Source organism: Lactuca serriola, chromosome 1 (genome assembly GCF_051521515.1).
Source record: "Lactuca serriola cultivar US96UC23 chromosome 1, Lser_US96UC23_V15, whole genome shotgun sequence".
NCBI lineage: Eukaryota > Viridiplantae > Streptophyta > Magnoliopsida > Asterales > Asteraceae > Lactuca > Lactuca serriola.
The window spans coordinates 40,181,189-40,193,297 of NC_136408.1; the positions used below are offsets into that span (position 1 = coordinate 40,181,189).

Here is a 12,109-nt window from a genome sequence, read left to right on the forward strand (position 1 = left end):
ATAGTAGATTTCTTTTTCTTACTTTACATTACTTTTCTTTATTTTCTTTCCATATTTTCCTTTTTTTCCGATACTAAAATTGGGATGTAGGTGTTAATTGATTCGTTTATTCCTTATTTTTCAATTTTCATTTTCATTCATTGGTCTCTATTAAAGATTTTTCAAAACCTAACATTCAAACACATCCTTAAATCTATTAAAGGAAAATTCATGCCCTAGGATGATACTCGATCGGCAAAATCGGACCGTTGGATTAAAAGTGCGGCTGCACCGAAGAACCCTAAAAGACTCAATCAGATAAAATGCTCCACTCGGCACTCTCTATCTTATCTTCTTACCTTTCCCTCTCACCCCTCCAACTATAAAAGCTCACCGCTTTTTACTTCATTCTTCTCCCAAAAACATTTCTTACTTACCTTCTTCCTTCCTTTTATTCCTTCCATTCTCCGGTGACGTACTAGGTTTCCGATACCATGAGTCCGGCGTTACTGTCAAGTTTTGCGACGGAAATAATTATTCCTGTATGCGCCGTGATTGGTATCATTTTCTCGCTGTTTCAGTGGGTGGTAGTCTCTAGAGTAAAAGTTACACCAGACCGTAATGGTCCTCCGTCTATCAGCAACAAAAATGGATACGATGACTACTTAATTGAAGAAGAGGAGGGACTTAATGATCATAACGTCGTTAGTAAATGTGCCGAGATTCAGAATGCAATCTCCGAAGGTAACATCTCTCTCGGATATCTTCCTCTTGTTCATATGTTCGAATGATAATATCTCATCGTTTTGTATCTCAGAATTGATGTTTTCTCTGCTAATTCAGCACTTGTTTTTGGTTTTGTTTCATATTCATTATTCAACAGGTTCAACCTCCTTTTTGGTCACCATGTATAAGTACGTTGGTATTTTCATGGTTGTGTTTGCATTTTTTATCTTCGTTTTTCTTGGTTCTGTTGAGGGGTTTAGCAGAAAGAGCCAGCCGTGCACCTACGATGTATCCAGAATGTGCAAGCCTGCAATTGCAACTGCTCTCTTCAGTACAATCGCCTTCTTGCTTGGTGCCATCACCTCCATCATTTCAGGTTTCCTTGGGATGAAAATAGCCACTTATGCCAACGCTAGAACAACCCTAGAAGCCAGAAAAGGCGTTGGTAAAGCTTTTGAGACAGCATTTAGATCTGGTGCTGTGATGGGGTTTCTTCTTGCAGCAAACGGACTTTTAGTTCTATACATTGCCATTAATCTGTTCAAGATCTACTATGGGGATGACTGGGAAGGACTTTTTGAGGCCATAACTGGTTATGGACTCGGTGGTTCTTCAATGGCTCTGTTTGGAAGAGTTGGTGGAGGTATATATACTAAAGCTGCTGATGTTGGTGCTGACCTTGTAGGGAAAGTCGAACGAAACATTCCAGAAGATGATCCCAGAAACCCTGCTGTAACTCCACGTTAAACCATTCTTAAGTCCCTTTTCATCTAGTTTCACATCAAAGTTTGTGTTTTTACTTTTTACTCTTGTTCTTGATTTAGGTGATTGCTGATAATGTTGGGGACAATGTGGGGGACATTGCTGGAATGGGATCTGATCTTTTTGGGTCATATGCGGAATCATCTTGTGCTGCACTTGTTGTTGCTTCCATTTCTTCTTTTGGAATAGAGCATGATTTCACAGCAATGTGCTATCCATTACTCGTGAGCTCTGTTGGAATTCTTGTTTGCTTAATAACCACTCTTTTCGCAACTGATTTCTTTGAGATCAGAGAAGTCGATGAAATCCAAACAACTTTGAAGAAGCAGCTTATTATCTCCACTGTTCTTATGACTGTGGGTATTGCAATTGTTAGCTTCATTGCACTTCCCACATCGTTCACAATCTTTAATTTCGGTGCACAGAAGGTCGTGCATAACTGGTAAGCAAAAGTCCACTGTTTTTCCACTTATTTACAATTTTGTCCTTCACAATATAATAGTTGGTGTATACTTTCTTGTGGTCATGTGTATGCAGGCAACTTTTCTTGTGTGTATGTGTTGGTCTTTGGGCTGGACTTATCATCGGTTTTGTGACAGAATACTACACCAGCAATGCTTATAGGTATGTATGTCAAATTATAATCATGTCCCATCAACAAATTATAATTTTGTATGTAAAACACAGTACAACTACATAATAATGAACTCATGCATCTCTTTCCTGCAGCCCTGTGCAAGATGTTGCTGATTCCTGCAGAACCGGAGCCGCAACAAACGTAATCTTCGGGCTCGCATTGGGCTACAAATCTGTAATCATTCCCATCTTCGCCATTGCCATCAGCATCTTTGTCAGTTTCACCTTTGCCGCCATGTACGGAATCGCAGTTGCTGCCCTCGGAATGCTCAGCACCATCGCAACCGGACTTGCGATTGATGCGTACGGTCCCATCAGCGACAACGCCGGTGGAATCGCTGAAATGGCCGGAATGAGCCACAGAATCCGCGAACGCACTGACGCCCTCGATGCTGCCGGAAACACCACCGCCGCCATCGGAAAAGGATTTGCAATCGGATCCGCCGCGTTAGTCTCCCTCGCGCTATTCGGCGCATTTGTGAGCCGTGCGGGAATTGAGACAGTCGATGTTTTGACACCGAAAGTTTTTATCGGTTTAATTGTTGGTGCAATGCTTCCGTACTGGTTCTCAGCCATGACTATGAAAAGTGTGGGGAGTGCAGCTTTGAAAATGGTGGAGGAAGTTCGTAGGCAGTTTAATACGATTCCTGGTTTAATGGAAGGGCTTGCAAAACCAGATTACGCGACATGTGTCAAGATCTCGACGGATGCGTCTCTTAAGGAGATGATTCCACCTGGCGCCCTTGTCATGCTGACTCCGCTAATTGTTGGGACGTTTTTTGGGGTGGAGACGCTTTCAGGTGTCCTAGCTGGCGCGTTGGTTTCGGGCGTCCAGGTGGCGATTTCGGCTTCAAATACAGGTGGCGCCTGGGACAATGCAAAGAAGTATATTGAGGTGGGTTTGTGTTTATCTATTTATTTATTTATTGTGGTGAAGTTTTGATTGTTTTAATGGTTATCTTAGGCTGGGGCATCGGAGCATGCGAGGACACTTGGACCGAAGGGGTCGGACCCACATAAGGCGGCAGTGATTGGTGACACGATTGGGGACCCACTTAAGGATACTTCTGGGCCTTCACTGAATATTTTGATTAAACTTATGGCTGTTGAATCGCTTGTGTTTGCTCCGTTTTTTGCTGCTCATGGTGGTTTGCTGTTTAAGATTTGGGGTTGATAGTTCTTGAGATCTGTTTAGTTAGGTTTGTTTAAGTTAGCAGACAGGAACAGGTAGTGATGATGGTGATAAAAGGAGATTTTGGTTTAGAAATTAGAACATGTGTCATGGTGTTAGTTTGTTGGTTTTGTTTAGTACTTTTTTATGCTTTGTTATGATTGTGATCCTTGTTTTCTTTAGTCATAGAGAAAATGACATTGTAGTTTCTGTTCTTGGTGAATATAAGAAAAAGAAATTAGTTTCACTACATGGTCGTCTATTTTTTAAAGAAGTAAAACATTCTGAAAAATACTGTGCCTAACACGTGCAATAAGTACTGTGTACTGTGCCCTACACCAGTTGTACACAAGAAAAATGCTAACTCGTCTACTAAAAAAAGCAGTAGGATAAAACTTATTTAGAGAATAGTATTTTCGAAATTTTCAAAGTGAATATACTTTTCAGAGAATAGTTTAATTTCGCACCGATTACTGTGGCCAAGTTATAAGCCGATATAGGCCGATTATGGAATTTCTTGACCGGGCATGGTAGAATATTGTATTAGACCACTAGAAAACATTCTTTTATGTTTGTTTAGTTACATGAAAGAACAGTGTTCAATTGTCTCATTCATTCAATTATGATGATTATGTTTGTGAACATTCATTTATATTCTTTCATGTTTGAATCTCTTGAAGGAAGCATGCATTTATTAGCCAAGCAATTCAACAATATGATCCGAGTACAAGAAGAAAATCAGTGGATCGAATGAGGAAAACGAAAGAAACATGAGATGAACAACAAGAAGGGAAATTCTTTCAAATACTGATAATGCATCAAAATGTGACTTCTCTCATTGTGGAAGAAATGGCCATGCATCCACCTTCCAAAATGTGAAAAATGTCAAAAACGAGTCATTTTCAAAGAATTTGCAAAAACATCAGAGCAAAAGACAGTCACACAAGTGAATGGCAGCAAAAGAATGTGTTATTTATACATGATACCAGTCAAAATTAGTTGAATGTTGGCCAAAGATTCAAATGACAATTATATATTTAAAGTAACAGTGAAAAGAATGAGCATTGCACGAGGTGCAAGCTGCTTTTTCTGCAACAAGAGTCCAAGCTAAAGTTGAAGCACAAAAGACTTCGACATTTCAATCATAAAGTTGGCAGTGTATTTGCAAAGAAGGGAATTTGTTCAGGGCCTCTCGTTTTACACCTGCAATAAATAATAATACACATTGATGTGGATAGACCTCACAAAACTCCATCCCCCAGTGGAAGTAGATAGTAGATTAAGAAAATGTCACGAAAATTAAATTTGAGATCTAACATTGGCAAGCAGTACCTCCATATTAAAAAAAAAAAAAAAATCTGATAAAACTAAGGGAATTAGTACACTCTGTATGGTAGTAAAAGAAACATTAAAGAGGAGAACAAGTGAGTTACAACTCATATTTCCCCTCTATACCCTCCAGACCCAAAGTAATCCCTCCTAGAACTCGCAATCTGCATACTCTTCTGATGTTCCAATTTAGGACAAACCCCAATCCTATGCCCGAGCCCACCACAATACGCGCACCCTTTCACACCACTCGCATTCGTAATCGCATCAACATCTTCCATCGGATCATTCAACTCCGCCAAAACCGGTGGAATCCTCTGTTTGGCTTCTTGCAACAAATGTTTCAAATCAAGCAGCGTAGTCTCACTTTGATTCTTATTAATAAAAGTAGTCGCAATCCCAGTCTTCCCACACCTCCCAGTCCTCCCAATCCTATGCACATAGTTCTCAATTTCAGCCGGCATATCGTAATTAATCACATGTTGAATATCCGGAAAATCCAAACCCTTTGAAGCCACATCTGTAGCCACCAAAACATCTTTCTTACTCGCTTTGAAAGACGAGATCGCGTATTCTCTCTCCTCTTGATCTTTCCCTCCATGAATGGCAACCGCTTCAACTCCTTTCAGTAAAAGGTATTCGTGGATGTCGTCCACGTCAGCTTTGTTTTCGCAAAAGACTAAAACGGGAGGTGGGGTTTTTTGGAGACATTCTAGAAGGTACACGAGTTTGACTTCTTGTTTTACGTATTCGACTTCTTGGATGACATCAAGATTGGCGGCCCCCGCACGGCCCACGTTGACTGTTACGGGTTTGACCAGGGCACTTCGGGCAAAGTTTTGGATTTTTGCGGGCATGGTGGCGGAAAAGAGGAGTGTTTGTCTTTGGGCTTTGAAGTGGTCGAATACTTCGCGTATGTCATCTTCGAATCCGAGGTCCACTAATCTATCTGCCTCATCTAAAGTTAGATACCTGCGTAAAACCCTAATTTTTAGAAAATAGCAATCTACTTTTATTGATTTGTTTATAAAAATAATATTTGAAATGCTTACCGACAATTATCAAGATTCATTTTCTTTTTGGCAAGAAGGTCTTTCAATCTTCCAGGGGTAGCAACGACAATATGAACACCTCTCTTGACAATATCCAATTGTGATCTCATATCGACACCTCCAATACAAAGCAAGGGTCGAATTTCTGGAAATCCAAATTCTCTTAAGGGTAATAAAAACTCTTCCACAACTTCAAATGTCTGTCTAGCTAACTCTCTAGAAGGACAAATAACCAACCCAAAAGGTCCTTCCCCTGCTGCAATTGGCATCATAATCTCCTCCTGTAATGCCATCATAATCAATGGTAACACAAACACTAATGTTTTTCCAGACCCTGTAAATGCTATTCCAATCATGTCCCTTCCAGATAGAATCACGGGTAATCCTTGAACTTGAATAGGTGTTGGTTGTACTATTCCTTTTTCTTTCAGTTTTTTCAAAACAGGATCTGGGAATCTCATGTCTTTGAAGTTTTTGATTGGTGGAGGGATTTCATCACCATCAACAATGATATGCCATTGTTTTCTGATCCCATCGCATGCTTTTTGAGACATTCTTCTTATGGGTAAAGGGGGTTTCCATCCTGTTGGTAGAGGCTCAGTGTATGTGATACCTTTTGCAAGTTCACGAACTGACATTAAAGTTTTTCTATCAGAAAGATTTTCCATCATTTCTTTTTCTTGTTGGACTGCTTGTTCTGCAGGTGTGACTTCAGGTTGATCGCGTTTCAGTTGGGAAGCTTTTACAAGCAAACTTGGTTTCATTTCTACTTCTTTTGCCTTTTCTGCTTCATCTTCAAAAGTTGAAGCTTGCCCTTTACGTTGGAGAATCTTTTGTGCCACAATTGCCCTTCGTTTTGTAATAGGGACGTATTCCACATAGTCATCTTCATTCTCCATATCCTGAAAGAAGCTCTAAACATGTAAGCAAGGTGTCCAAATTCAAACTCTGGAGTCTAAAGCTTCCAGAATCAAGGAGGGAGTTTAAGATCTGAGAATTTAAGTATCAAAATACAAGATTGCAATGAAAAAACTTCTCTCAGGCATTTCATCAAACAGTTAAAGGTCTCAACCCCACTAAACACCAAAATGAACTTAAATGTTGTCCTCTTTGAAAAGAGCTATGTCATTTCTAGTGATATTCCCAGATGCAAAATTGAAAAAACACATGATAATAAACTTATTCTAATTGGGCTGCAGTTAAAGTTATAACTAGAAATTATATGAGAAACTTTCAAATCCTCAACTTTCAAGCTACACAAGTACTAGCTAACAGCCCTATATTAGGTTTGCTAACAGAATTTGGGAATATAAATACATAGAATAGAAGCAAGGTTACAAGGAAAGAATACCCATTCAGCCATTTCATCGAACGGCTATAACTCTCAATCTACTAAACTTCACAACGAACTCACAAACCACCCTCTTCATTCGGAAGAGAGCTAAGTGATTTCTACTGATGTTCTAAGATGCAAATAGATAGCAAACATACTTTTAACGTAATTACTTTTGGATTGATAACTAGAAGTTTTCAAATCCCTAACTTTCAAGGTGACCAAGTACTAGCTAATGGTCATACATCAGTCTTAATAAGAAATTCCCCCAAAGAAGAATCAAAAGACATCGGAAAAATAAATACGAATTCCAACCAAACCCACAAACTAAATCATCTACTTGTTCATTGTCGCCCAATCTGTGAAATTTTACCAATAAAAAAGTAAGGGGAACTACAAGAAATTTGCGTGATACATACCATGATTCAGCAGGTCGCTTAGGGTTCACGATAGGATACTTGCAGCAGTAATGTTACAAAACTCAAGCGCGTAGCTAGTTCGCTACTTTAATCGTTTCTTCCAGATTGAACTCAGAGACCGACATAGCAAGAAAGAGAGAAGGAATAACCAAATTGCCCCTCGCTATTTGCCAATATGCAGATTTAACCAAATTTTTCTTATTTTTGCGATAAGGATCTAAACAATAAATTGCTTAACGATTTAGTCCCTTTTACAGTCTATTGATGTTGGATCCTTAGACTATCCCCATTGGTTGGGTTTTGGCATGCGGCTCCTCGGTTTTCATTAACAAAAAAAAAGAATATTAATTTAGTTTTAGTGAACTAGGCCACCCGTGTAACCCAGCTCACAAAGGTTTACATAAATCTTTTCTTGTGACGTGTTGATCAAATAAACGGATGAATATATTCTAGTAAAAAAATCTAAAATTTCAAAAAAAAAATCTCCATAAATAGAATATAATATTAATATACTTCATATCTCATCTCAAATTTTCATTTCTAAACCCTTTTGATTTCTTTGATAACATAGATCTAAATTTTATTTTAAATCTTGAGGATGCTTAAGATTTTTCAAAACTTTCAAAACTATAAAACCTCACAGTTTTTCGTAAATTCCTTATCACTGAAAATATTCAAACCTTACAAAATATCGGAAAAAAACCCAATATGCGATAAATAGGACGTTGATGAAGATATTGTTTTAACGTCAACATATTGTATCGTTAGTGAAGATGATCGTTATGGAAAAAACCAAAAGAAAACGTCAATATGGGCAGAGTGAAGGAACTATATGATGCAAATCAGACGGAAAACTCATGGAAGTTTGGTAACAAGAACATAGCTCAAATGAAGGATCGTTATACACAATTTAATGAAAGTGGCGACTTCCTTTGTCAATTCAATAAGTTCTCCACAACTTCGAAAACACAAGTTGTTCGTTGAACATTAAGAGATTGCTAGAAAAGATGTATTGTCATTTGGAGTTTTACAAGCTCGTTTTTCATTTCTTCATCGCCCTTATCTTATGTGGGACAAAGATATGATGAGGAAAATTATGATTGCATCATCATTCATAATATGATCGTTGAGGATGAACAACACACATACATTCATTATTATGATCCATCAGAATTTATAACTACAGAAGACGAACAATCTTTTGAATACTCTACTCAACGAATTACAAATCTATCTAGTTATATGATCAACATGGCACAAGCTTGCAAGAAGCTCATAATACTCTAAAAGACGATTTGATTGGGCATATACGGAAAAAAAAATTAGCATTAAAAAGAAGTTTGCATCATTCGTATTTGTAAGTTACTTTATTTATTTTATTAGGTATATTGATGAATGTAAAACAACTTTTTTTTTATCTATTTTTATTTAATTTTATGTTTAAAAGTAAATAATTTATTTGTTTCAAAATAAAATATTTATTTTTAATATTTATAGTAGTTTTTAGTAGAATAAAAATTATATTATATTATATTTTTTAAATACAAATGGGTTTGATTTAGGTTGCTGATGGGTGATATATATATATATATATATATATATATATATATATATATATATATATATATATATATATATATAGAGAGAGAGAGAGAGAGAGAGAGAGGTACATATTTTGGGATTACACGATTTGCTTTTGATACCACACCTGATCATTTGGTGCACGAAACGAGAACACAACATGCGTTTTTCGTGTAGGGATTTTTCAAATTCATGTATTGTGCCGACACAAATTTCAAATTCGTATTTTGTGTCTTGCACGGGCTAGAAACGAGTTTACCTATCTAAACGCAGACAAGCCACAAATAATTTTCGTGTGACACACGACACGTATAATACACTAATAATTTAGTGAAAGATATATATATATATATATATATATATATATATATATATATATATATATATATATATATATATATGCTTAGATTATTTTATTTTTACTAACTATTGAGTTCCAAAATACACAGATATGGACCATCGGATGAAATATAATCAAAGGTCATGATCTGAGGGTCTATGACATTAGAATATGATAACATGTATCATATAATCACACAAATTTCAACATAAGGGTATTTTAATCAATTAACCTATATTAAAAAAGAAAATTTTCGAATTTTAGGGATAATTAATTCCTTTATTTTTAAAAATCTGAATATTTTAAATTAATTCAAATTTAAAAATCTGATTTTATTATGTTAGAATGATAGAATGCCAACCATAAACTAGTAAAAATATTTTTCGATTTTATTCTGTCAGAATGGAAGAATGCAAACCATAAACTAGTAAATACATTCTAAAAGAATACACAAAATAAATTCGTGAACTAATAATATACCAAATAATTACATTGTATGATTGTGATTCATTGAATAATAACAACATTCTGAAAGAAAAATGAAAAAAAAAACATAAAAATCTAACAAAAACACTAATCTATTCTGAAAGAATATTATTTTTAAGCAACACTTTATACATTGTAGCATAACACATTCTAGTATAATACACTCTCGTTCTCTATGTTTTCTTCCTTCTCCACATCAATGTTAGCATCTTCAAAACCTAAATCCACAAAGAAAACATAATCAAGTTTCAAAAATTAAAAAGTTCAACGCATTCTAAGAGAATAAAAACTATAAATTCTGACAGAATGTATTAAAGACTGTAAAGTTTGACAGAATATAGTAGAACATAAAAACTATAAATTCTGACAGAATGTAGTAGAGACTATAAAGTCAACCATAAAGTATCATAAATTCATTACCAGTTAAACAAATATACTTGTTAACAATTATTCTCAAACATTCTAACAGAATATATTTATATAAATAAATTCTAACAAAATACATTACAAAATTCAAGACCTGTGAATCTGTGATTGAATCATCAACACACATCTGCATTCATTCCCAGTCATGAATTCAAGAAACAAACACACATGGATTCCCCTGTCAAATACCGAAACCCAAACAACCATGAGTTATATCCCATCCATTATCATAAATTTTTTTAGGAAAACCTAAACATCCAAATTTCCGTGGATTCAAATCAAAATAAGATGAAGAAGAAGGTCACATGTTGGCCATGGATACTTTCGTTAACTTCCTCTTCCTTCAATTAGTCAAGAATCGAGACCCTTGTTGTCACACCCGAAAACCGGAACGGCAGAAACGTTCGGGGGTGGAGGACGTCATGTTTAGTATCACAATACATGCATCATAGTAATCAAAGTAATGAACAACCATTTCATTAGAAAGAAAGTGTTTACAAAGTATGTGTTCACAAAACATAGAATACATAAGCAAATAACAAAACAAGACTAGAAGCTATTATGCTCCATCTTCTGGATTCCCAGCGCGAGTACCTGCCTACTAGTTTCCTGAGAATACAAGTTATTTTAAAGAGTTTATCAGCAATTAAGCTGGTGAGTTGATAAGATTTTAGTGATGTAATTAAGTTGTAGGAAGTTGTTGTAAAATGTAGTTGAAAAATGTAGTAAGTTGTAAGTTATGTTTCAGAAAAGTTCGCCTGTTCCTCTAGAAAATCCTATATTTCCTACTTTGATGAAAGATACGTAAAAATGATTTAACAATCCTTTCTATGAGTACTAAATGGATACAAGGTATATAAAACTCAGAGTAAACAAATAATCGATTGTGCGCATCTGCCCTAAGCCCACAACCAAACAAGGAACAGGAAGTAAGGCGGAAAGCACACCTCCCATTGTTTGTTAGATCATTGTTGTATATAACCCTGGCGTATTCACTTGTTACTCATCGAGTTATTTGTAATAGTTCCTTTATATTTAATGAAAAGATTCTTTAAGAAAACCCTTATTCCTTATAATAAAATGGTGACCACATTGATTACTTCTATAATCACTTAGTTTATACTGGCTATATATAATCTAATCTCAAAGAGATAACTAATTATTTGAATCTACCCTAAGCCCACAACCAAACAACGAACAGGAAATAAGGAGGTAAGCACACATCCAACTACCTATTGGGTATTAATGATATATAACCATGATGTATAAACTAAGGTATTATAGAGTTAATCACCTAAGGTCCTTTAAGTTTATACTGGTTTAATAAAATGGATTAAACCCTTTACTGGTAAGTTTCTAGTTATGTATACCAAAAGTTCTGATTTGAAAAGTATGTCTTGTACTAGAAAACTATGCATTGACTTTGTGTCCTATGACTTGACCCATACCTGGTACCCCTTATGATGAATTAATGTATACGGAACATATATATAACTAAGATCGAATGGATAATAGGCTGGGTGAGTCCGCTCTAAGCCCAACATGAAATGAAGCGGAAAGCACACATCCTATTACATATCGGATCCTATTAATATATATCCTTTGATGTATACATTAAGGAATCATAAGGTTAGCATTATGGTCCCTTTCTACTGAATGTACTAGACTCGACTGTTCTGTGTTGTCGTTTGTAAAAGTGTAAGTTTTCCATAGTTTATAACTATCTTAACTCGAAAATAGTTTACATTAACTTTCAAGTGGTATTGTCACTTTATGAAAGCAATGGGAAATATAGGTACACAGTTGTCTTTAAAAAATGGCATAATGACGTATTTATTACCTTAAAACATGTTTGTTTTACAAAGGTCA

At 35.8% G+C, this 12,109-nt stretch overlaps 2 protein-coding genes across 2 annotated transcripts; one reads left to right on the forward strand and one right to left on the reverse strand.

The window, feature by feature from the left end:
* Positions 1-353: 353 nt before the first annotated feature.
* LOC145084586 (pyrophosphate-energized vacuolar membrane proton pump-like) lies at positions 354-3,524 on the forward strand. Its single transcript, XM_079023456.1, has 6 exons — positions 354-723; positions 863-1,437; positions 1,530-1,909; positions 2,005-2,091; positions 2,197-2,998; positions 3,068-3,524. The coding sequence occupies exons 1-6, from the start codon at positions 474-476 to the stop codon at positions 3,275-3,277; spliced, it is 2,304 nt and encodes a 767-aa protein (XP_078879582.1). The 5' UTR covers positions 354-473; the 3' UTR covers positions 3,278-3,524.
* A 991-nt stretch (positions 3,525-4,515) lies between these two features.
* LOC145084602 (DEAD-box protein abstrakt) lies at positions 4,516-7,587 on the reverse strand. The gene is made up of 3 exons (XM_079023457.1): positions 7,408-7,587; positions 5,656-6,557; positions 4,516-5,575 (listed from the first exon to the last, which is right to left on the reverse strand). The coding sequence occupies exons 1-3, from the start codon at positions 7,408-7,410 to the stop codon at positions 4,711-4,713; spliced, it is 1,770 nt and encodes a 589-aa protein (XP_078879583.1). The 5' UTR covers positions 7,411-7,587; the 3' UTR covers positions 4,516-4,710.
* Positions 7,588-12,109: the final 4,522 nt, after the last annotated feature.